Here is a 26,199-nt window from a genome sequence, read left to right as displayed (position 1 = left end):
TTGCTGGGGGTTTTCCCCAAGGATTTTGGACAACGATAAACATAATTGGCCGTTCTCTTCCTCTGACCGAGACAAGTGCACCTATGCCACATCTGAGTAGTCTCCTCAGGGGGCCTGCCCTTCTTGCAGACTCAGGCTGAGCCCCTCAGAAAGCTGGAGGGAGTCACTTCCGAGCATCCTATGCACAGGAGAGCAGAAAATCTGATGCAGACCATTTGTGTGTTTTGCTATAAGAAAATGCAAAGCTAGCAGAGTGAATTAATTCTGAGACAGACAATAGAGCGGGGCCGGGGCAGGGTCATTCAAGAGACACAACTTTTTCTTTGGAGCTTTTAGCAGAAGCAACTCCCTTCTGAGCCCTCACAACTTCTGAAGCTTTTCTTGGAGGACCGTATCTCCACTCTGAGGGCAGTTAGAGAAGGCATACAACTTTCCAGAACCTTCCAAAAAGGAGTCTTTTTATCTGAAAAAGGGCTTCTTGCCCATGGCTGGGCTTAGCAACGCCTGCTGGGGACCCAGCTTATGAATCTGTGGATCCAGCTCATGAGGACGTGTGTGTGAGGAGGGAACACACTTCCACAAGGGGAACATGCTATAAGTGGCCTTACTTCTGGCCCTCTGCTTCTATTCATCTCCTAAATGGGTATGATTTCTCTAACACCGTACAATACTATTTTCCTGAACCCATTTCTACTTGCTCCTGCTAAATAATTATATTCATGAGAAGGGGCAACCCAGTGGAAAAAAATTTGGTCTTAATGTGGGGTGACTTGTGACCTGGGAAAACAGGCAGCACGAGCATTTTAGGAACTAACTTTTGTAAATACCCACATTCTGAAATTTAAAACAAAAGCCACTACTGGCCAGTGCTGTTAGCTAATTGTCAGACGACAGACAAACATACTGCAGCCAGAAGAATCCCCGCTGAGTTTGGGCGGCTGATTTCTCTGGCAGCAAATGAAAGCTTTGGCTGTTGCCCCTGAGCACTGGCTGAGCAAGCCAGGACTGAGCACACCTCACATCCCTCTCTCCCCGCAGGGTGGGCACAGTGTGTGTGTGTGTGTGTGTTTGTGTGTTGCAGGCATCCTACCTCACAATTTTAGGCAGCTGCACACCCCACCCAGGGACCCCACCCCAGCGTAATTCACCCCACACCTCACAGCCAGGGTGATCCCAGGCTCAATGGACAACAATTTGGAGGCACTGTTTACAAATCAATTTCCCCCTCTAAATAGGCTGTTATAAGAGTGGACCCTTCTGCTTGCCCAGCCTGGGCCCACCTGTCACTGGGACTTCCTAGCCAGTGGTCACACTGTATTGATCTTTTTAATCCCCTCTCTTTGAAAGACAGAGCCAGCTGATGTGGCGTTCCTCAAAAGAAAGACTCTCCCACTGCCCCTACCTCTACAGGTAGCTGCATATCCGGGGCTAATTCCCCACTAAAAAGTCTTAATTGGCTTATGGGGAGCCTGAAAGATCTCCCTTGTGTTTACAAGGTTAAAGGAAATGATGGATCCCAAATGCCCTTGTCTGTCTTTATCCCTTTCTTGGTGGAAATCAGGTGCATTTTATTTTTTAATTGTTTTTGAAATGGGACTGGAGGGTTTGAAGGTGGGTGGAGATAGTGTTTCACTTTAGTGGTTGCGCAGCCCGCGGAAGGGAAGAAAATCCCCAGAGACACACCAACGTTAGGCAAGAAACTTAGTGACTTTTTTTTTCTTAGTTTTTATTTACACGAGACATCTGCAGTACAAAAATGTAAACTTTGATAGCTCATAATAAACTCTTTATGTACAAAAATACATTTTCATATGAATGAGGCATCTTGAATAAATTAATGTACTCTGCAGCCCGGTGTCTGAATAGCTATGCCAGAGTCTCGGGTTCTTCCTCGAGCTGGCCTGCGGTGGTGGGGGTCGGGATCCATAATGCATGAAGCCCACTCCTTGTCTCTCCTTTTTAAGCCTTTTCATTGTATTGTCAGCCGGCTCAAACCGAATTTTCATGCTCGTTTTTCTTCATTAGAGTTCTACAAATTGTAAAATTGACTTTTCACCTCGTCTTCAGGGGCCGATCTGTCCCTTTTCTAAATCACACTGAAATGGTGGCTGGGGTCAGCTCTGAGCCAGCCACAAAGGAGGTTTTGTGGAGTTCAGAAAGTGCAAAAGGAAAGGCCGTCTAGGGGCGGGCAGGAGGGGCCTGGGGCTCAGGGCTAGAGGAATAGACCAAGGGGCAGCCACAACGAGGATGCAGCGACCTAACAGGCGGCTCAGGTATCCCCCTCCCCTTTAAAGCTCCCGCTTCCTCTCCTCCGCCTGGCCTGGGGTCCGGAGGCCGCAGCTGGGGTCTCGCCTACTGCCTGTTTCCTGGGGGAGGGGGAAGGTAACGGTGTATAAGTAGGGCCTAGTGGTAAGGCATGAAACAGGGCGTCGTGTGGAGCAAATCCTTGGGCAGGCCAGGGAAGGAGAAAAGAGAGTCGCCGGGACCATAGGCGAAGTCTTCGGAGGCGGCGGGGCTACTGGGGTCAGAGAGCGGCGAGGCGGCGGCGGCGCAAGGGGAGGCGGTGGCACCGGAGCCCCAGGACTCGGCGTCGCTGGCGGGGCTTGGGGGCCCGGGCAGGCAGGGGGCGCACTGAGGCGGCAGGAGGCGCTCCCGGGCACCGGCCCCGGGCAGCCCCTGGTCCGCCAGGCGCAGAGTCTCGGCCAGAGCCCAGATGTAGTTGTAGGCGAAGCGCAGCGTCTCGATCTTGGTGAGCTTGGTGTCGTCGGGGAAGGAAGGCAGCACGCTGCGCAGCGCGTCCAGCGCCGCGTTCAAGTTGTGCATGCGGTTGCGCTCGCGGTCGTTGGCCTTGACGCGCCGGCTCCTGCGCAGCGAGTGCAGCAGCGCCTCGGAACGTACCCGTGCGCGACCCCTGCGCCGCCGCCGCTCCTGATCGTCGTCCTGCGCCCGGGGAGTATCGGAAGCCCCGGGAATCCCGGGAGCGCCCCTGCAGGCCGGCACGGGCGGCCCCGAAGCGGAAGCTTGAGGTTGGAGCCTGGCACAGTCTTCCTCGTCGGTGGGGAAGCCGGACAGGTCGCTGCTGCTGCTGCTGGCGGTGCAGTCAAGGTCCGAGAGGCATGTCTCCAGAGGGGCTGGCATCGTTGCTTTGTGCAGGACCGACGGACAGATAAGAGGCGCTTAGAGGACAGGAGCCTGGGCTGAGGGCAGGGCCGCCGGGGCGCACTTACGATCCGAAAGGCCCCGGGCTACTCTGTGCCCGCTTCGGGCGCGAAGGCTTGGAAGGGCGCAGGGGCGCACTGGGAACTTGGCCTCGCCTCCTCGCCTCGCCTGCAGGGGCCACGCTCCCGGTCGGTCTCCCGAGTGATCTTGCCGGCGATCAGATCAGCTCGTGTGAGTACCGAGTGTGGCACACGACCGGCCTCAAGACCTCTTAAGTACCCGGCGCAACAATGGGCGCCCCCCTCCCTTGCCACCTCCGCCCCCGCGGCAGCCCCCGTGAATGGAGCGAGGCGGCAGGTCAGCCCCGTGCGGCGTCCGGGTATTTGCATAATTTATGCTCTCGGGGGGCCGCCCTCGCCCCTCCCCCCTCCCGGAGCGTGCCCGTAATTACCGCGGGCCAATCGGCGGCGTCGCGCGGCCCCGGGAGCTGTCTCTGGGCCGCGCGGGCCAGGCGTCTCCAGGCAGTGAAACCCAGGCGGGGGTGGCCGGCGATTAGCGGCAGAGGCACACTCCTCCGGGGGCGGGCCGGGCGCCCCTCCCTGGGGTGGGATGGGGAGGCGGGGCGCCGGCAGGAAAGTGTGAGCGGTTCCGCGAGTTGCGGAGACGTGGAGCCGGCTGGGAGCCTGGGTTCTCTTTCTCCGGCTGCCGACCGGCCGCCTGACTTTGGGCAGGTGATTTGACTTCAGTTTCTCCATCTGTAAATGGGGCACAAGTCTCCCCTGTTGAGGATGATATGAGGTCACGTTCGTGGGACGCTGGACACCGCGCTTTTGTAACCGAGCGCCGCGTGAATGGCTGCGAGATGCAGCGCCCTCGGAACCAGGCGAAAACCCTATCCAAATAGACCCGAGAGTGGCCAGGTGAGGGTCATAGAGCAGAGGGCAGAGATAAGCGTCCCTGCTCCGCCCAGGTTGGTGAAGAAATAGGAGAATGGCCCTGCGGACCTTCACCTGGGGGCGGGGCTGGGGGGGGCAGTGCGGAAAGTAAACGAATGGATGATTTCCCAAGTTGGATGGAGTCTCCGCGGAACCCTTCTAATGCCCCCACCCCCCCAACCCTGTGCGAAGACTCTTAAGGTCACAAGCCTGAGAATCCCCTCCCCTCAGGAGCCCCCCCGCTCCCCCCGCCCCGTTTACCCTGCATCTCTTGGAGGGGGCTTTCGGCCTCTGAGGCTCCCTCAGGTGAGAGCCGGCGAGGGCACCGGGCTTTCCTAGCCCGGGAGAGATGGTAGCAAGTGCTCAGTGGAGCCCCTCGGCGCCCTCCCCTTCTCCCCCTCAGTGATGTCAGCGCGCCCATTCCAGCAGGTTTTCGCTGCACATCAGGATGGCTTTTCTCTGGTCACCAATGCTCTGGGGCAACAGAGGCGCCGATACCCTCAACTTAGTATTTAGGGGAAAACAGTCACCAAGAAACACCAGATCATGGGGGTGGGGGATAAAAATAAAAATTAACACCTTTCAGCAAAGTTTCAGCCTCCTCCTCGTGATATCTGGGTGGTGGCCTCAGGCCTGGTGCCTGGCCCGCTGTCCTCCAGCCGACTCTGCCTGCGACTCTCTCCGCTTTCTGGAGAGGTGCTGGCTGGGGACACAGCCACCTTGGCTGGCTGACCAGTGCTTGTTTTCTGGCTCAGTGGACTCCACCCCCCAACCCCCTGCCACCCCCTGCACCCCACATGTACTCCCTACCTGGGGGGAAGGCTGACCCGGCCATATATAAGGGCCCTCGGTTTGTTAGAAGTCACAAAGAGTGACTTAATCAGCTTAAGCAAGAAAGGGAAATTGTTGGGTGATCCTGGCGTCTCAAGGAGCCCAAGGGCTGCCGGCTTTGGTGTGAGCCTGGGGGGCCTCACGCAGCTCCTTGCCTCTGTTTCTCCTGCTTCAGCTTCCCCAGGGCCCCAGTACCCGCCCACCAGCCTCCACTTGATGACATCTCTGGGCCCTTGGATTATTTTCCTGAGACTGCTGTAATAAATTACCACAAACTAGGAGCCTTAAAACAGCAGAAATATACTCTCTCACAGTGCAGGCGGCCAGAAGTTGGAAAGCAAGGCGTCAGCAGGGTCGGCTCTTTTTGGAGGCACTGAGGGAGAGTCTGTTCCGTGCTTCTTCTGGCATCTGGTGGCTCCTGACAAGCCTTGGCTTGTTCCTGCACCACTTCAGTCTCTGCCTCTGTTTCCTGTGTCTTCTTTTTTGTCTCTCATAAGGACACTTGTCATTGGATTTAGGACCCACCCTAATCCAGGATGATTTCATCTCAGAATCCTTACCTTAATTGCAACTGCCAAGACCCTTATTCCAGATAAGTTCACATTCTGAGGTTGTGGGTGGACATATCTTTTGGGAAGCCACTCTTCAACGTACTACAGCTCCTTTTCCAAATTCCTAGAGGAGAGAATCTTTTTGGTCAGGGGAACAGAGTCATCAGAGTGGCCATTTGTCATTTCTTGGCTGCCTTGCACCTCAAGAGCCTTTCTGTTGAGGAATTTGAATGCGTGAGCCCCTTCCTAGCAATGAGGGTGTGGCCATGTGACTTCAGTGCGGTCCATCCAATGCCCCACTTGGAACTTAGGCTTTAAGGCAGTGACAGTTCAGAGTACACTGTGTCATAGCAGCAACCTGGAAGGGCCAGTGGTAGAAGAGGTGACCAGGAGCCAGTGGGTGTCATAACCTAGCTCTTCACTGGACCTGCCTTCAGCTGTGGTTCTGTACTCTCCACCCCCCACTCCCACTCCTGCCAGCTTGTTTTCCACACCTGGTTCTCCAGCCTTCCCATTGGTTGCAGGAGAAACCCATAGCAGGCCTTTTCCCAGTAGGACTTTTTTGCTTGAATTGGCCAGGTTTGACATCTGTGGTTTGCTAAATATATACTAAGTTAAAGACTTAGGTTGCCAAAGCACAGAGACTGAGGCAACCTATATACCATATTGCTTGCCTATTCTGGGCCAAGCATTTTGCTAGACACTGGGGAACAGAGGTGAAAACCTGGCTGATGGGTCCCGTAAGCCTAGGGTTCAATGCCGGCAGAACCCTTGGAGATTCTCATCCATCCACTGCTCCTCATACATGGGAAACTGAGGCGGGAGATGGGGAGGTCTTTTCTCCAGGTTCCCCCAGGGATCACTGGTGGTTGAATTTGGGCCAGACTCAGGAATCCTTTCAGCCTTCATTCCATGTTTTTCCATTACCATTAATCAATAAATACACAGTGAGCACCTGCTGCCTGCTGCTCTGTGCCAGGTGCTCTGTGGAGTGTCAGGCAGACCTATAGTCCTGGGGCAGGGGACACGTGGCCACAGAAGGGTGACTGGCTACCGGCTAAGAGAAGTACTGAGGGCCTGTTAAGGGGAGCAGATCTGAAGAGCATTGTGCAGCCCCCAAAGGGAAGGCTTCCTGGCAGAGGGGGACCTGAGAAGGCCTTGAAGGATGGATGGGATGTGACTAGACAATCTAGACAGGAGGGCGGGGAGGAGATGACTGTGGTGGCAATGTGGGGCCCAGTGGGAAGAGGTTGGGGGCAGTTGTGATGGGCCTTGAATGGCCATGGTGGCCTTTCTTATTCCTTTCTGTCTCCTCCTCCTGCTGCTCTCTCTGAGCAGGGCTGTCGCAGTTATTCCAGTGGTTTACTGCACAAGAGCATCCAGGTTACGTGGGAGCTAAAATCTAGCCTCTTCACTCCCCATCCAGACATGCCTCCTGAGGTAGGACTGCATGTATCCAGAGAAGTGTGCTTTTCAAATGTGTACCAAGGTACCCTATGAGCTAGCAGTGGCTCTGTGCCCTCTCCTGCCTTTGTCCCCCTCCTTTGCCGGAGCCTTAGTGACCTGACCAGGTGGGCATCTTAGCCTTGCCCTGCCTGCTCCTGGCTCTTGGACAGTGCTTGTGGCAGCTTCTCCCTGGACATTAGTGTCTGTCCCATGTGCTTTTCATAAGTGCATCTGAGGCTTGGGGACCCCTCCTACAAGTGACCCGCTGTGGCTGGAGCTGAACCCTGGGAGGATGGGGATGAGATGGTAGCTTAGGCTCAGACCTGTTCCTTTTGAGGCAAAGAGCTTTCTCCTTGAGAGAAAAAGGCTGGGCCTCTTCTAGGAGGGTATGTATCCTTGCTGGGGGAGATGAAATTTCCACCCCCTTCCCCAGTTCCTTGAAGCCTAGTACAGAGCACATCTGTGGAAGCCCTCATTCTCGGAGCACAATAGGATGCCATGTGGGTATGTAATAAATCCAACCACAGCAGGCACCAAGGTGGTGAGAGCTGCACCAGGTGTTCTGGCTGTCTGTTGTGTGAGCCATCCAGCTGCCAATCTGCTGGGGGGTGGAGGTGGGTGGATGCGGCAGATGTTCAAAGGGATTGGATTAAGTCAGTTTCTCACACTGTGATCACCTGAGGGGGTAGTAGTGATGTTGGAGATCCCCACCCTAGATGCCCAGAGTCAGCATCTCTGAAAATCTGGACCACATGCTGAAGTCACTATTTTTTTTTTTTTTTTTTTTGAGGAAGATTAGCCCTGAGCTAACTACTGCCAATCCTCCCCTTTTTGCTGGGGAAGACTAGCCCTGAGCTAACATCCATGCCCATCTTCCTCTACTTTATATGTGGGATGCCTACCACAGCATGGCTTTTGCCAAGCGGTGCCATGTCTGCACCTGGGATCTGAACCGGTGAACCCCGGGCCGCCGGGAAGTGGAACGTGCGAACTTAAACACTGCGCCATGGGGCTGGCCCCTGAAGTTACTATTGACTGATACCTAGAGCCTCTGTTTGCCCCTCATTCTGGAAAAAAGATCTTGCTTTAGCATCCGCCCTCCTATCCTGTGCTTGCTTAAGCTCTTGAGGCAGATCAGGGATGTTTCTGTGACAGCTCAGAGGTGTTCCAAGTGATCCCAAGACTGGGGCTCCTCCTGTGGCTTTGCCTGCCTGTCTGGCAATGGGCAGAGTGAGGCGAGGAGAGGATCCTTGAAAGGCATGTAGGGGCCAGAAGGTGCACACTTGTTCTGGGCAGCTCTGGAGGTCTGACTCAAGACCACTGTGCAACCAGGAGGGAAGTGATTTCAGTTCTTTGTTGAGAGGACCTTTCTGACATCAACACACTGATGAAGGAACCAGTTTTCTGGAGAGATGAGAGGGAGAAGCTCTCAGGGTTGAGAAGGGCATCAAATGCTTTCAGGGTCTTGTGAGATTCTTGGTGTATTTTTTTTTTTTAGTAAAGAAAGGCCAAAACAGGAGAAAACAGTAGCAAAGTATAAATGTTTACATGTAATAAGTTGATGTGATTTACACATAAAAATACAAAGGAGTCTGTGCTGTTCACAAAAAAGTTTCAGGATTTTAAAATGCCTGTAGGGATGGAGATCCAGGAATGGAGCCAGATTTAAATTTGTGGTTGCACAGCTTCTTCCTCCAGCCCTGTCAGTGTCTCAGTGACCACGTGTATGACTTCATTTGGAGTTGGTACCCACAGCCTTCAAAGCCCGTTTGTGACCATGAGGCTGAGCCAAACAGCCTCCTTGCCATCCTCCCTTTCAGTTATCAGAAACAGGGAAGCCTGAGGTTGAGCAAACTATCTTTTAGAGATGTTGTAACAGGAGTCAGGCTGAGGGGTTAGTGTCCTGTAATTACAAGTGCTGGGATGATAATCTGAATGTGTGTGTGTGGCGGGGGAAGACACCACCAGACTTCATACTTTCCCCCCCAAATTATTTTAGCTGACATTTGTCATTCCCCATCCACTCCAGTTGGTTAGCCGGAATATTAATTTCAGGAGTGCTGGGGCAACTACATATAGATCTGAATTTTGTGTGGTTATAGGCAGAGTTCTTTTTTTGCAGTACACACGAGCTCTCAGATGCAGCTTATGATAGGAGAGGTGAATGGTGCTGGCACTCTGCTCAGCCCCTCATCCCGCCAGGTTTTGCGCGCAGGGCAGTGTCCTGCACTGAGTTCATAAGGCTATTGGGCACTGCCGCCATCACAGGGGCAGCCTGGATGGGAATTTTTGCACAAGGTAAAGCTGTGGGGAGGGCCACCATTTCTCAACAAGACTGCTCAACTTCCATCATCATTTTCTTTTTGGAGCTACCTGGGGGGAGGGATGGCATTGATTTTGTGGGTGGCATTTTGGAAAGAAGATGTCGTAATCTTTTTAGGAAAAAAAGGAAGAAAAAGGTGCAGTTACTGAGGAGGAAGGGATGAAGGATGATGTCGGACCCACAGGCGGGCAGTGTTCCTTTCAGTCCATTAAATACACCCGCAGATATGCGTTTCCATCTAAGAGAAGCAGGGTGGGGTTGGGGGAATGGAAAGGAGAAACAATTCCCTATTTTCTTTACTGATGACCCATGACAGTTGTGGAAGGGGGGGGAAGGGAGGAGGGAGACGAGGCAGGAGGGGGGAAACAGAGGGGTCTTTCAGTGACAGAGCAAGGAAAATGGCAAATTATCCATGGTTTCCAGAAATCCGTGGAGGCCCCCTGGGCCCCTGCCCTGCTAAATACAGTGCCGGCTGTATGCATTTCCCACCTCAGAGATGTCTGCTTGAATATTCTGCGGCATTGTGTACCGATGTGTTTGGTTGTGTACAATCTGCCTACGTGTGGGATGAATCTTGGCCTCCAGGGCAAGTCCTGGTGAAAATCTGCTTTGTTCTAGTGCTGTGTAAGGAATGTTTTCCAAAAACACACTGGGCAATTCCGCAACCCAAATAAATTATTTCCCCAAGAATTTTTCAGATTTGATTGGAGTTCTCAAGCCTGGGGGTGGGGAGGGGGCCAATGTGTGCTTGAGCTAGCCCAAGGTTTGAAGTGCATTTGCGGTTTGGGCCAGTCTTGGGGGAAACAATGTCCTTTTTGTACCCAAAGTAGAGTGGGGGAGGCGAAGGGGGTGTGCAAGCTTGTGCAGGGAGGGCCTTCGAGGGTGCAGGCCCTGAAACGAAGAGGGAGCAGGCAGAAGGTGCTCGCCCCACCCCCTCCCCAGCAGTGAGGCCTGGAATCATTTTCACATCAGCTGCTTGAGGCTAGATCAATCCACAACCTCCTTCAAAGCCTCTGAGTGTTGCTTCCTCAATTTCTTGAAGTTAAATCTGGGCTCAGATTTAAAAAAACAAAACAAAACATAGCCCCTGCTGTTGCTGTCACTAGATTTAGCTCCCCAAATCCAGGCTGCACCTGCCACAGGATAGTGCGAAAGCCAAAGTGAATTTTGCTGAGCAGTTCCGTTTTTGTCTGCTTCATGTTTTTCAGTTCTTAAGAAGGTCTTCAGTGGAGATGAAAAACCTTTCCGTGTCAAGATGCTTGTGGATCAGGTGTGGGAAAACCGCACAGGGGTGTTTTCTTCTTTGTGTACAAAAGAAGCCCCCGTGAAATTTATCCTAATGGAACTTCACTATTGGTTTGTGGGGAGAATTCAGAAATAAACACAGAGAGTGGAGAAATAGCTGAAGGGTCTTCCTTTCGCTTTTCTCTACCTTAACACTCAGCGACATAAATTCACGTGGGGTTGGAACACAAATGCATTTTGTTTGTAGTAATTAAAATGTTTTAATGAGACAACCATAAAATGCACCATTAATTATTTTATTTCAAACACTTCTGCCTTCTTTTGAACCAGGTCTATTTAGAAATAGTTTAGAGAGTAGCCTGCAGTTTTATTCTTTCCTCTGCATTATACACAGGAGTGGAGAAGTCATTTATAAATAATTACACAATGTTTGGGGTCTTTGGGCTTGTATAATATATCAAAGCGATTAGTACACTTTTTGTTCCATTGTAAATGCTTTTTTTCTCCTTTCAGTTTCACTTGCCTTGTCTTCTAGCTAAACCTTTTTCTGGAAATCTTTTGTCTTCTTCATTCTTTTTGCTTGTTACAGCCCAGGAGCTTTCTTCTTATTCAAACACTCGCAGCAGGGGCAAAGAAAGCGACTTCGGCCGCATCTTAAGTTTTACCATAACTTTCTGGCATTTTCTTTTCTTCCAGTTTTCCCAGACTACCTAGGGGCAATGAAGAATTATAACATACATGAATTATTGGTACTCCCCTCGAGTTAAAGGGGGAAGAAAAGTGCCTCGTTTTCTCTGCCCCCCAGGGTCCGAGCGAGCGGGCGGCGCTGAACAATGTATTTATCGCTTTGCATCTCTTTGGCCGCCCGCGCCCCGACCCTCGCAGCCGCCGCCGCCGCGGGTTTGCTCCGGCCCCCGGAGAGCCGGCGTGGCTCCCTGTCTTTTATGGAGCCACAAATAAAGCCTCCTTGGCTGGAAGAAGGGGGTCTTGGCGAGCCCTGCGCAGAGCACCCTCGCGCCCCGGCCCTTCCCCCGGCGCGGAGCAGGGAGCGCGCGGGGCGGCGGGCGGCAGTTCCTCGCCAGGCCCGCGAGCGGATTAGGGCCGCACGAGAGGCGACCGCGCCGTCGCCTCCAGCCACGTGAGGAGGGCACTGGCTTCAAAGGTCCCCACCAAACTAATCCTTGTTATCCGGCAGGACCGCGCCACGCCGGAACCCGGCCTGCGTCCTGGGCTGGCTCCGGGCGCACGACGACGCCTAGGGAGCCGGGCAAGGTGGGGTCATCCCCGGTGACCATACGCCTGCAGAAAAGGCGGGGGGCGGGCGGGCGTTGTCACAAACAGGAAACTTCAGACGCTCTCATAGAGAATTCCGATGAAATCGGGGGAAAATCGGGGGATACAGGTGTTGGCATTAAAATAGGGCGTTTCGTGAAGAAACACAATAAAAGACGGGTGGAAGAAAAAAATGCAGGTCAAGAAAACCCCTAGGAGGGGTCCAGCTATTCCCCTCTGGGGCGTTCTCCGAGGCTGGAGGGCGTGCTGTCGCTCTGTCCCCTCCCGCCGGCCCCGCCCGGCCGCGGAGCACGTCGCAATCTGTCAACCCTCGGCCGTTTCCATAGGAGGGGCCGCCGGCGCCGCGGAGCCTGAATGGCCGCGCGCGGTCGGACGGGCGCACGCCCCGCGGCCCCGCTGGATTTGGCCGCATTTGCATAGCAGGTGCTGATGCTTGTCCATTCTTACTTAAAGAAGTTTTAATGTGGGATAAATTACCAGGAATTAGGAGCAGGCGTGGGCGGGAATAAAGGGACCCTGTAGCCAGTCTTCTTACCGCCTCCTGGCTCAGGGAAGGAGAGCGATATTATGGGAGGTTCAACTATTAATAGTCTCCTTCACAAGCTCCGAACCCCCAAAAAGGAGCAAAGAGAAAACAGGAGGGGACTTGAAGCAATTTGATTTTAGAATCTGCTCTGTAGCGAGTAAAGCAATAATCCCAGGGATAGTAATGCGATTAGCGCGCCGAGATCTTTGAGTCAGAAAGTCTGGTCGAGTTTAAAATGTTAATCCTGACCCTAATCCACCCCGTTGGCAGCGTGGAAGTGCTGGGCACGAGCGTTCATGTTTTCTTCCCCTACGCGCGAAGAAGCATCAGGCGAGGCCCACATCGGCCCACTTCTTGATGACAATGAGAGCACACAGGCTCCGGGCCGCAGGGTGCCAGCCAGGGCCGCCCCTGGACAGGGGTGCTTGGCTTCCCCCTCCCCCAGGGCACCAGGCCCATGTGGCTCTGCCGGCCTCCGGGGTTCATCCCAACTATTTGGAATTTTGCAAAGGCTGAGAACAAAGTGGAGTTTCAAAGAGGTGGGATTTTGAAGACAGAGGGATTGGAGCCGCTCACCCAGACTCCTTTAGGCCAGAGCCAAGGGTATCCTCTTGTAAGGGACGGTCTAGTTTCCAGGTTTTGGGGGTCTTGGGGCCTGGAGAAGGGGAAGGCTCCCTCAGACTCCAGCCTGACAGATTGTGGGTCTGCTTCTCATCTCTGTGGGAGAAATGCGTGGAGTATTGGGCCCTTGAGGGGTCTCCAGATATTTGGGGGACTGAGAAGGGGCCACAGAGAAGAAAGAGTAGACCTAGCTTGAGCAGTGCTGCACCCCGCCCCCCCCCCCCCCCCCCCCCCCCCCCCGCGCTGTCTACACCAAGATGCTGTCAGACAGTATGGGGACAGATACCAAGGTGCTCATCTCCTTAGCCCTCTGGCTGAGGAGCTCTCCTCCTCCCCTCGGGCTTTTTAGAGCTCCGCCTCCTCTGATCTCGGTGGTTTCTCTCTCCTGGCCCAGTTGGACCCCACTTTGGGGCAGGATCACACCTGGGATCCTGCGGGCAGGCTTCTGGCTTGCCCGAGGCGCTTCCCAACACGCCTGCTTTTCCCGGAAGGCAGTATGAGATGCCCAAAGGGACCATATGGTTTGGAGTGAGAGCCTTGGAGCCCACAGACAATGGGGAAGTGAGAGGCCCAGGTCAGTGGCAGAGCTCATGCGGCTGCAAACCTCTCTTTCAGCCTAATGAAGCTGTTGTCTGGGGGTAATGATGCAAATGCCCTGGCCCTTTCTCGCCACGATAGTCTAGAACGTGATTTGTCATACAATCTGAATCTTTGGGAGGACTTTAGACAGAACCTCCCCCAAAGATGGAGATGAGCCATATGTGCACTTTGCATCTGAAGTGGGGGTGGGGGCGGCGGGAGGGAGGACACCGCCCACACTGCCTTCCCAGAAGGACAGCGTTCTGACAGCGGGAGGACACAGTCTGGATGAGCCCAGAGCTCCCTGACCCCAGGGGCCTCATAAGTGGGTGCCGCAGTATCTAATGACAAATTAGCAGTGTGTGCTGGATAAATACGTAGAGGATCTGGATATTCCGAGTGGGGTGATCATTGCTCCCCTCGTTCCTTTTTCCCCTGCTGCATGAGGACAAGAGAAGGGGCCATTCTGGACAGAATGTTCACTTAAGAGCAATGCTTAGATTTCACTGTGCTGAGTGCCCTAGCTGATGCTAATTGGGGCCAAGATGGACACACTTCAGTGAGTGTTTCTGAAACAGAAATAGTAAAAGAGAAGCAGGGACCAGGTGACGGGCATCCTGGGCCTGGGGCCCGTGGGGAAGGCACAAATCAGTGTCAGAAAGACAAGTAGGAAAGTGTAAAAAGCAGCTTCCACTGTGTGCTCGTGAGGAAGAAGGTAGTGGTTGCTCCTTACAGGGAGGGAGGCAGCTCCTCATGGCACCTCCAGCTGGGACACTGTGGGTCCCCCCAAAGTTTGTGCGCAGAAACATATTACTCATTATCAATCTAAGGAAAGCAGACTGCTCTGGAAGGCATTGATCTAAGAGCCCTTTTTTGCTGGATGCAATAGAGAAACGTCAGTGGCCCAACATGAACCTAATAAAAGCGATGACAAGGGTCTCTGGGACAGAGTCTGCCCTAGAAAGGGAACCAGAGAAGCAAAGATGACACATTCACATCTGCCCACAGGTGGGGCCTTTCTTTTCTGCCCCACCTTCTTCTGTGCCCTCTGCACCTGGCACAGTGCCTGGCCCAGCATGGTGCATGCTCAAAGGATATTCTTGGAGAGAATGGATTTGTGCATGGGCTCTGGGTGTTCACATATGTGTGTGTCTGTCCATGTGTGGTTCACATGCATGTACACATGTGCACATACACAGCCCTCCCTCACCTTTAGGGGAGCAGGGAGCAGGGAGCTGGGTTGCATCACTTCTCTGGAATTACTCCACCTCCTGTAACCTGAGAGTTGGCCCACAAGTTGGCTCTGCTGGGTGCTCAGCCCCTGGCTGGCAGAGGGCTTGAGGGGGGCTGGGTATCTGTTCACTCATTCTGTGGCAGTGTAACTTTAGGAGATCAAACGGGGTGGCGTGGGAAATGGAGGTGCCATAATCCGAGGAGGAGAGGTCCCTAATTACCCTGCTGGCTATGGGGGCCACGCAAAGGCTGATTGAAACCCTGGTCACGCCTTCACCACCAGTCACTCCCGTGGCCACAGGGAAGTCGTAGCCAATCTCTGCCAAAACCTTGGCCACGTGATACTCTTTCTGCTCCCTCGGACACCTCCTCTCTGGGCACTGAGGGAGAGAGGAGGCGGAGTTACCGCGGGGACAACACCAGCTCTCAGAGCCCAAGCCACAGGCTGCTGACCGCAACACCTGTTACCACTGAGAGTCGTGTCCTGGAGTGGGAGCTGGGAGGTGGCTCTCCTGGACTCCGGGGTGGAGTGAGGTGGGGGTGCTGAGAACCCAGCAGGACTGGATTTTCGGCTAATTCAAGGGCGATGCAGAAAACTTTGTTTAGAAAAATGGGAATCTTTCTAAAACATCCCAGTCTTCTTTCTTGTTTTAACAAATATGCCCCTTTGCATGAGCTCTGGGAACACCCAGGGTCAAGATGCTCAGAACCCATCCCTCTTTACCTATTGACTCCGTCATCATCATCATTATTCATATTGATATAAACACTATTTGTGAGCAATGTTTGTGAGAGGGACATTGAGCTACACCCTCAGTATGCATGGTTTTATTAAACTCACAAGCCTGTGAGTTGTATATTTTTTATCTGCCTTTTAAGTGTGAGAAGATTGAGGCTCAAGGAGGTTGAGACACACGTCCAGGATCATGGGGCTGGCAGGCAGTAGAGCCAGGATTGGAACCCAGGGCTCTATGGCTTTAGTGCCCACGATGTTGACCACTCAGCCTCCTTCTGTCCCTTTCACCCTGTACGTGAACACTCACTCTGGTCGGTTCCATCTAGGGGCTGGGAACATGGGATGGAAACCTCAGCCCAGCTCTGTGGGGGAGGGCAGCTGTTGCAGGTGTGGAGGTGGGTGAAGCTGTGGGAGAAGGTCTGTGCTTGTCTGCTGGTTGGTTGCTCGTGTGGGGAAGGGCTGTGACCGTGGTATGCAGGGGACGTTGTTGGGTTTGAATTGGTCTCTGTTCTTGTTTTCTTAGTGAGAATCGAGAGGTCTGGGTTCCCTCTGCTACCATGAGAAAATCCTTCTCCTCTCAGGCCTCACGCTCTGCATCTCAAAAAGGGATGACGGGGGTGGGGGGTGGAGGTGTTTAAGGTATGCCCAGGGGCTTGCAGACCAGCGGGAGATCTCCAGGCTCACTGGTGAGTGCTGCCCTCACTTAGAGTCTTGGGGGGTCACCTGGCTGTGTGACATTAAACGATCTTCTCTCCTCTCTGCTCTCTCTATCTGTGCAGTGAGCAGAGCTACTGAGGGGCCAGAGAGCCGAGCTGTGCTGCAGAATTGAAGCCAGCAGCCTTTCTGAGTGGCCAAGGGGTTATTCTCTGAGTTCTGTTTGGTATGGAGTTCATGGCCCCAGACTTTGTGGGCTGTCCTGGGCTTCTTGTCCCCATGTCCCTAAAGAATTCAGCATGACCTTGGCACCGAGAAACCTCAGGTTACTTAGGGTCATTGGTTTGGTAGTTGTCCATTTAATTAATTAATTCATTCATTCATCGCCATGATGCTAAGTCAACTTTTCCTGGGTAAAAGATTACTTAACTTCCCTGTCTAAAACCCTTCAGAGGTTTCCCATCGCCCTTAGATGAAAATGCCCCTTCTTTTCATTTAACCCTAGTCAACAAGGTTCTGCGTCATCTGCCCCTGCTGACCTGGGATGTCTCAGCCTCGTTGCTGGCTCCTCCCTCCGTTGCCCTCGCTGTTCCAGCAACACTGGTCTCCACCTAGTCCCTGTGCACTTGCTGTGCCTTCTGGAGCTCTCTCCCCCTGCCGGCTCCTTCTCAGAGGAGGCCACCCTGATGGTCCTGGTCAAAGCCACCCTCCCTGGCCCCAGCGGTCACTCTGCATCACATCACTCTCTCTCCACCAGCACATAAGCCAGTGGGTGGAGGATGAGCAGTTGCTGAGGGCAAGGCACAGCTAGGTGGGCGACCCTCAGCTGGAGGAGACCTGGGACTGGTTCTAAGGAAAGCCACTTGGTGTAGCAAGGGCCAGAGGCACATCTCCATCAGTCCCAGGAATCACCCCTGGTATATGTTTAGGGTGGGAATGTGAGGGGCTCTGCCGTCCTACCTAGCCCTCAGCAGCCCTCTCAGTTGCCCCCCCCCCATCTAAGTCCTGGCTCTGCCCACTGAGCACTGGCAGTGGGTCCAGTTGGGGGCTGGTTGTGGGAGAAAACCTCCTTCCTGCCTCAAAGAGCTGGTGTTCGGCTGGGAATCAAAACACGAGCGTGTAAAACGGCCAGGGGACAGAACTCGAGTACAACTCTGCCTACCTTCTCTCGTTCACTCGGCCAGTCGTTTATCAAGTGGCTCTCAGGTGCGGGGGTCTCTGTGTGCAGTGCTGGAAACCCAGTGGAACTGCCCTTCTGGAATTTACATTTTAATGAATAAACAGACCATAGTCACAAAAATGAACAAACGCCTAAGACAACAGCAGGAGGTAATGAGTGCTAAACAAACAGAGTGCCACTGTGGGGAAGACCAGGAGAAATCTACTCTGGTGACGTGGCAGGGAAACCCTCTGAGGAGATGACTTGGAAGCTGAGACTTGAAAGATGAGAAGGAGCCAGTCATGGGGAGAGCTAGAGGGAGAGCATTCCAGGCAGCGGCCCCAGCAAGTGCAGACTCTGGGGCAGGAACAAGCTTGTAGTGTGTGAAGAGCTGATGGAAGATCAGTGTATGTCGAGAAAGCCTTTAGGAGTGAGGCACCAATCTTGGACAGACAGTGCATATCATTGTAACATGAATAAGAACGAATATCTACTGAGCACTTGCCGTGTGCCCACACCGTGCGAGCATTACACCTAATTTAATCCTCACACCAACTCCATGAGGTGTGCACTGTTACACTCCTGTCATGTGGAGGGCTCAGTGGAAGCTCAGACAGGTGATGTCAATTGTCAGAGGTTGCACAGCAAGTCAGTGGTGGAACTGGGTTTTGGGGGTTAAGTCTGATTCAAGAGCCCAAGTTCATAACCACTAGGTGATTCTGTCTCCTAGTAGACAGGGAAACAATACAAGCTGCACACACCTGCTACGTGGAAAAGGACAGAGGAGGCAGGAACCAGAGAAAATCGTAGTCATGGCCTTAGGCTGTTGGGAGGATCCTGTAGAGAGATGTGTGGACAATCCTAGGACTGAAAAGTCACGAAGGCTACACCCATCCTCAGGAGTTTATTGTTCTTCGGGGAGCAGGGCTGCCTGTGGAGCATCTTAGTTGTCGAAAGGTGGGAAGCACTGCCACCTGTTGGTGAGAGAGGGTGATGGTAGTACAAGAACTCAAGAGGACGTGTGGCTCCACTGCCCATGAAGTGTTCCCTAGTCCTCCCTGGGTGTGCAGGCCTGCGCTGGGCGGGTGGGCAGAGGAGTGGGCTGAGGGCTGGAGGGCACGCGGGAGAACTGGGGGGCACAGCTCTGCCTCCAGAATGGAGAGGGCTGAGTTGGGAGGTTGGGCTGCTCACATCCGTCCTTCCTCACGGGCACTAGAAGATCTCAGCAACTAAACTGAAGGGAGGTGTGGAAGAAGTGAGGGATCTGGGTTGGTTTGAAGGGCTCGGAGGGGCTCCAGAAAAGAGACAAAACCTGAGCAAGCAAGTATTTTTGCATAACTGTGAAATGATGTCAGCTATTCACTACAATATTTGAAATATAAAAGGTGGAAACCACCTATGTGTCCATCTATAGGGGAGTGGTCAATACAGTCTGTCACAAACGTATAGAAGAATGCTATGTGGCTACAAGAAAATAACGAGCAAGCTCTTTATGTACTGATACGGAAAGGTCTCCAAGACGTATTAAGAGAGCAAAACAAAACAACAGCAGAGACTAAGGTGAGAACAGTGAGTGTAGGATGCCATGGTTCATGTTCAAGGAAGAGGGGATATAAAATAGATATTCACCTTGCTGGTGTAAGCTTGAGGAAACTCTGGGGCGTGCGCATGAAACTGTTAAGGGGTTGCCTGAATGAGTGGGTGGGGCACAGGAGTGGGGGTGAGACCATTTATCTTCTATCTTTTTATTATTTTTAAAAAATTTAAATTAAGTGTATATATTCTATATTCAGGTGAGTGGTTTTAAAAAAGGAAAAGTATAAACAAACAAAATAAAATGGACGGGGCTGGCCCCGTGGCCGAGTGGTTAAGTTTGTACGCTCTGCTTCGGTGGTCCAGGGTTTCACCGGTTCAAGTCCTGGGCACGGACATGGCACCGCTCATCAGGCCATGGTGAGGCAGTGTCCCACATGCCACAGCTAGAAGGACCCACAACTAAAAATACACAACTATGTACTAGGGGGGCTTTGGGGAGAGAAAGGAAAAATAAAATCTTTAAAATAAAATAAAATGGAATTCTGACCCCATTGCAGGCTGGCACTGCTTCTCCTCCCCTGGGCCTTTGCTTCCTTGAGTCTGGAGCTAATAAACCCTTGTGGGCCATGTGTGAGCCAGAGTTCTAGAACCTGAGAGCTAGAAGAGACCTTTTATGGGAAGATCACTGAATTGGAAACCCTGTAAACCTTATGTGTAGATATCATGTTTCTCAAAGATACCTTGTATTAGACTTTGTTCATCTGTATTTTGTGATTCCTCCATATTGAGATTTACAAAGTTGCATTCATCAGCTTTTTGTACTTTCCTGTAACTAATGATGAGTCCAGGTAGCTCCTCGTTTAGTTGGTCTCAAATATTTACTGAGTACCTGCTGGGTTTGCGTGCTGAGCCGAGCCCTGGGAGTGTCCCAGAGAAGCCATGGCCCCAGGTTCAGCCCTTGGGGGGCCCACCATCTAGTGAGGAGATGGGGAAGGGACCAGCGCCATGGTGGAGGAGAGCAGGGGGGCAGTGAGCACCCCCCCTGGAGGGCAGCACTCCAGTCTCCCTGGCAGAACTAGGAAGGCTTCAGGGAGGAGGACACGCTTAAATGGAGACTGAAAGATGGGTGGTAAGAAAATGCTCCTCCAACACTGAGTTTCTTTTTTACTGTTCAGAATAAACGTCTTTTATTTTTCAAGTGCTCTATTTCATTTCAAAAAAGAAAGACATGCCTTCTGTTTCTTTCTCTTAGTTTCCATTAGGATTATTGTGAGAAACCACTTTCTCTGCACCCTGGTCGCAAAGAGGCAATTGTTGCTTCTGGTTTTACAGGGAGACAGGTCACAACGCAGCTGGCAAAGCCCTGACCATCCTGCCCACGCCCTGCCCTCCAGCCCCTGGCTGTCTCCCAGGCCTGAGCCTCCCAGGGATTGTTCCCCCTGTCAAGGTCTCATAACTAGGCTGCATTCCCTTTGTGACCTCAGTTTACCCATTTGTGAAATAAGACGGTTGGACAAGGTGACCTGTTGGAGACTTCCAGAACTCAGCCCCCAAGACTGTGGTGCTAAACACATGGGGAAGCTCACAATGTTCCCCAGGGAATGGGGTCCAGTAGATTCAGGTAAGCATGGCCTCCCTCCACCTTTCTGTCACAGTAAAGATGATGTTTCTCTGAGCCTCAACCAGAGACAGCGTGGCTCCATGATGGAACATTCAAGAGGGAAGTGGGGACAGAGCCAGGTCTAGGCTGAGACCCTTCACCTTGCTGGGCCTCAGTCCCTCCATCTGGGTTACCAAGAGGCTGATGGACGAGACCCTTTCCAATTTTACTAGAAGCATCCCTGGTCCCTCGGTGGCAGGTGTAGGAACTGGGTCCTCTTGCCCAGCCCTCCCCTCGGAGGAATGAATGTGCTCCCGAATGTGCTTTCCGAAACATCTTGTGGGAGTGAATCGGAGCTGTGTATGTGTGCAAGTGCTCTGTGCATGCCTCTCACTTAGGAAGTGCTCCATACAGGGGAGCCAGAGGGCCAGCTGCCAGCACTGGCAGGAGAGTCACTTGGTCCCATCTCCCATTCAGGGAGGGGCTGCCATTTAAATTTCAACGTTATCACCAATGAGTTCATAATTAAAAATGACAGGCTGGAGAGAAGATAGGTATCATACCACTTTGAATTTGCCTGTTTCTAGATGATACCATATTACACACTACGAATTAATATTTTTAAGTCTGCCAAAATCTTATGGATCGTATGACAAAATTTCATTAAGTATTTTGGCAGGGGTTCAAAGCATTCATTTATTAAATGTAGAAGAGAAATGCTGTCACATTCTGTTTGGGTATTTTGTCCTGTTGAGGGCCTCAGCGGATGGATGTGGCCACTGTTTGAAAGGCCTCTGAGGGCCCCCTCCTGACCAGCAGGGGCTATCAGGAGTTGACATGCAGCCCTGGTCCCAAGTGGGACCTGGGTAAACATTCACAGGGGCCACTCTTCCTCTGTAGACACGGTGTTGAAAGAGAGTGAGAGAGGAGGCGGCGAAAGTGTCTGGTGAACTGGTGGGTGGCGTCTTTATTTGGAGCCTCTCCAAGCCCTGCATTCACTCCGGGAATCCTTTGCCACCTCCAGGGAACTATTTGAGCAGCCACAAGGTGGAGCTCGGTACCCACCTCCCACAGGCATCTGCTTACTCTGGGAAGCCTTTTCCAGATGGGAAGGCTGGGAGGTGGGTGCAAAGGACTTGGAAAGAAAAGTGCTCAGAGGGCAGCTCCCCCCGCTGCACCCCAAGTCCCTTGACAGGGGTCACGGAGTCTCTGCCTCGAAGGAAATCCCCTCTCCTTGGCATCTAAACCAGCCCCTGCCTGCCCCACCGAGATAGCAGTGGTTTCCTTCTACCAACAGCCAGGAAACTGAAGCTCGGGTGGGTTACCCAGATCCCAGAGCCAATCTGGGGCAGAGTCCAGCTCGCAAGAGAACGTTTTCCTCCGGTGTGAATCCTACCTCGTATCATCGGGACTTCAGCTTTCTCCACTATGGGTTGCTGCATTGCGTTATTCCAGGATGCATCTCTTCTTAGCAAAGGGTGCTCCCTGCAACTGTGCACTATGGTGGTCTGTTACTGTCCCACCAAATAGCGAGCTCTGCACTTAGTAGGCGCCTCAAATGTGTAAAGAGAGAAAAGCATTGCTGCTTAAAAAGTATTGCTTCCTTTTAAAAAGGTAATATATGCACAGGAATAAAAGTCAAACAGTATGAAAGGGAGTTTGATGAAAAGAAAGTCTCCCTCTGCTGACCCCAGTTGTCCAACCTCCTTCCTTGGAGGTAACCTTTGTTACCAGGCACTTGGTGGCTCTTCCAGAAATATATGTATGTAGTTATGCATAGAAAGTGGGTTTTTTAAAAACAATTGGTGGCATATTGTTCCGGATACAGCGTATCCCCAGCTCCATTCTCTACCTTTCATTCGTCTGCACGGTGCCCCCTGGAGACTGATTATTATGGACGTCACTGGGGGGGCTCCCTCACCCTCTGCTTTCAGGTGGGCTTGGTCAGTGGCGGGCATGAGCCGGAGATGGTGAGGTGGGAAGGGGGTGAGTTGGGGTATTTCTTTTCCTGCCTCCTGCCCTCCAGGGTCACCTCTCTCAAAGCCTCTGTGGCATGGCCCTCCCCTCCAGCGACACTGTCCGGGTTTGGCAACCCTTCCTCACTGGCCCTCCTTCAGGGTTCCATGGCTAACAGCTCCCCACTGTTGCTAACCCCAGGGGACTGCGTTATCCCATTTGATTTCCCTTAACTTTGCCCATTTTTATAAATTCTCCCAGGGGTATGCTAGTAAATGTTTAATAACTGGCTCTCTGGGAAAAACAAAACTCAACCCAACCCTGATTTGTAGCATTTCCGGATTTCTGTGGTGTAAATTCTCCCACCATGGCTGATTTCAAGCTACCAACGATTTAATAACTGGCTCATGAAAATTCTGAAAATGTAGCAATCGTCTCTCATGGGCTGGTAGAACTGGCCTCAGCACTTTACTGACTTTCCTTTGTTAAATCATCTTTAATTGCCCCATTTGAGTGTGCCATCCATATATGGAGTACTCCTCAGGTACTTTGTAGGATGCCGGAAATGGGCATTTTTGATGACAATATTCTGTCAAACTGCTCTCCAAAATGGCTGAACCATTGCCACCTTTGGATCCCGGGATCCTCAGGCAGGGTTTTTGTGTGCAGCTGGTTGGCTGACTGGAGTAATAAGGAAGAGAGAGTCTGGAGTCCAGCTTTGTCTGGGGAGAGAGTCAGAGGACATTTGTTTGTGAACAGCCTGTTGGGGTGGGTCAACGGAAAGCCTCTTAAAGAGCAGGAGGACGGTTTCCCACCTCAGCACCACAGTCTGATCTCCAGGTTTGTAGATCCTCTGGTCAGTGCAGCACTGGAGGAGGGCAGCGGTGCAGGAGGTTGGGGCAGAAAGAACTCAGACTGGAGTCGGACAGCTTTGGCCTGACCCTGGCTGTGCCACTTGCTAGCTGTGTGGGTCTTTAGAGTCTTTGCGCTTTCCCATCTGCAGAGTGGGGATAAGCATGCCTCTTCCCCAGAAGGTTTGAGGAGTTGATGGAGTAAAGGACGTCACATGCGTCCGGCAGGGCCCTGCACATTTTAGCTGCTCTAGAAGTGACAGTTTTGATGATGATGGTGATGAGTGGCCCAGAGAGGACTGCGAGGCCCAGAGAAGACAAGAAGTCTTTGCCTTTAGAAGCTGTTTATTCTTCCTCGAGCTGGGAACAGCCCCTTTCCTACCTGGGGGAGGGAGAGCCCAGGCACCTAAATCTGCCTTTGGTTTTTCTTTCAGGGTAAATGTGCTCTTTTAAGACAAGCACATTAAGCCAAAGCTTCCATCGAGTGGCTTCTTCAGAAACCTGCCTGGCGCTTTATTCTGGAGGAATGCAATTGAAGCTTGTTTGTGAAACTATAATTCACTTATTTCTTTGTATTTAGGAACTTGAGTTAAAAAATATATAAATATGTATTTCTGAGTGTATTGAGCTTTTTAAAAAATGAAGGTTTCAAGGTTCTGAAAACTAAACTGATTCTACCAGAATGGGGTAGAAAATCTTCCACTGACAGTTTCTGAACTTGCAACAGCATTGCGATGTGGAGGAGAAAAGGGATCCAATTTTTCTTCCGGGGATTAAAAGTGAGTCCAAAATTGCAAGGACTTGGGAGAAAAGGCTCTTGTTGAGTTCCCCTTTGAATCACCGAGCCCTTCTCTCTGAGCGCTCAGTGTTGAGATGCAGCATCCTTACTGCCTAGAAACCCAACAAAGACTGGCTTGGTGACTGCTTTGAGGTTTCTGTTCCATGTAGAATTTTAACCATGAAAAGACACAAAGATTGGTTTCTTCTGAGTCCTTAACCGAACACCACAAAGAGGGACAATTAGTGTGGAGCTGGGCTGCTGTCTCCCACCAGCTATGCTGCTGCCATTTGGAACCTCAGCCCCCCTGGAGCCACGTGGGGAACCACCCCAGCCCCTCTCCGTCTCCAGTGTTTGGAAATGTGCCACAGACTCAACCGTCCAGGTGTGGAGAGTGCTGGGCTCCAGAGAGGCCATGTGCTGTGGTGTGGAATGGCTCTTTATTAAGTTTTGTAGCCTGGTTGTGCCACTTACTTGCTGGGTGTCCCAATCTGTAAAATGGGATAATAATGCGTGGATGGAAGGCCCGCTCTTAGGATGAGGTGAGATAATCATGGACAGTGTTGGTATGGAGTAAGAGTGCAATCATGGTGACCACTTATATCATGTTGTTCTCCCTATCCCTGGCTTTATGGCACAGATACCCTGCCCGACTTTCAGAACGCCCGGACCATTCCCAGCTCCATATCCTCTGCTCTCACTGAGCAGGTCTCCATGGTTTCTCTTGTTCATCTTCTTGTTACACATGTGGCTAAGGGGCTGTGCCCCTGACAGAGAGCAAACATCTCAATCTTTCTGAACTCAGCTTCTGTAGAAATAAAGGATTGTGATATCTCCCCCTAGGGACCACTTCAGGGGTTAGTGGAGACAACGGAAACAAAGTACCCGGCATGGTGCCTGGCCCGTGTTAGATGCTGAATAAAGGCTCTTTCCTTCACCTCTGCCTGGAACGTGAAAAGGACAACTAAACATACAAGACAGCTCCCACAAAGGCCGTGTGCTGCCTATTCACGTAGTAGGGGACTTTCTCCGTGCCTCCCCTGGTTCCTGAAGTGTGGCACAGAGGGCATGTGCACAGCCTTTGGACTTGGACTACAGGGTTCAAATCCTTCATCTGTCACTTTCACTAAAAACTTCTAAATCCCTCCAAGCTTTAGATTGCACCTATAAAAGTGTTGTAAAAGGGTATCTAACATTTAAATTATTTCAGGATTAAAAGACATGAAGCATGTGAAATACATAGCCCATAATAAGAACTCGGTAAATTATTGTTGGTGTTCAAAATGTTTGAATAAGTATTTCTATAGTCGGCATATGAATAGTTTGCCTAGCTATGTCTATTTAATGAAATTGACATACCATACCACACTCACTTTTATCCTGATCTTTTGAGTTTGCTTTCATTTTTGTTTCTTTATTTTTACCTATAGTAAATAGTGCTGCAATGAACATCTCCGTGCAAGTATTAATTTCCTTGATTGGGATTCTTCTCTTAGAACAGACTCCTAGAAATGGGATTATTGGCTTAAAGGGTTTATGCAGCTGTTCCTGAGGACATTTCCATATTGCCACACAGGCTGCAAAGAGATATTTGACAATACAAAATACTCAGGGTTCTATTATAGTCAGCAATCAGTTCTTTTTGACCTTTTGATGGAGATCCTTCTTCCATGCTAGCTTTTTATTTTAATCTATTAGGTTGAAATCCATGGCTTTAAAATGTATTATATAGTTATTTCAGTTTTAGTTCAATAGAGCTGTTATTCATAGTTAATTTTCTAAAGTCTTATTATAAAGTTAATGTAAGTGTTATTTATTCTCTGCAACTGGACCTTTTCTTTTTTACTTTTATTCATGTGTTATGTCTCTTTTGATTACAGTGACAGAGATTGGACTCTAACTAGCTTGAGCAAAACCACAATGAGTTGGCTCCTACAGCTGGGAAGAGAGAGCTGGTACGAGTTCAGGCAAAGCTAGATCTAGGGGCATCCCATGTGGTCTGAGTCCCATAACTGTTCTCTGCTCTAATTTGTTCTGTGTTTTGGCTTTGTTCTCAGCCAGGTTTTCTTCAAAGGATCCCAGTGATGACCTCTGGTGCCCTGAGTCCACATCCTTACGGCTTGTGATCAAAGAGAAGAGAAGCTCCTTTCTCCAGCTTCCACCTAATAAATCTTGTGAAGTCTCTGA

At 51.6% G+C, this 26,199-nt stretch overlaps 1 protein-coding gene and 1 long non-coding RNA gene across 2 annotated transcripts; one reads left to right on the top strand and one right to left on the bottom strand.

Moving 5' to 3' along the window:
* Positions 1–2,011: 2,011 nt before the first annotated feature.
* Positions 2,012–4,047, bottom strand: NEUROG1 (neurogenin 1). Its single transcript, XM_008510325.2, has one exon. The coding sequence runs from the start codon at positions 3,136–3,138 to the stop codon at positions 2,404–2,406; it is 735 nt and encodes a 244-aa protein (XP_008508547.2). The 5' UTR covers positions 3,139–4,047; the 3' UTR covers positions 2,012–2,403.
* Positions 4,048–20,333: 16,286 nt separating this feature from the next.
* Positions 20,334–26,199, top strand: LOC103543450 (uncharacterized). Its single transcript, XR_542904.2, has 3 exons — positions 20,334–20,448; positions 25,893–25,967; positions 26,070–26,199. It is a non-coding gene; the product is annotated as an uncharacterized lncRNA (long non-coding RNA).

This window comes from Equus przewalskii, chromosome 13 (genome assembly GCF_037783145.1).
Source record: "Equus przewalskii isolate Varuska chromosome 13, EquPr2, whole genome shotgun sequence".
Taxonomy (NCBI): domain Eukaryota; kingdom Metazoa; phylum Chordata; class Mammalia; order Perissodactyla; family Equidae; genus Equus; species Equus przewalskii.
Note: the sequence above shows the minus strand (reverse complement) of the source record. Positions and strands in the feature narration are given on the sequence as shown.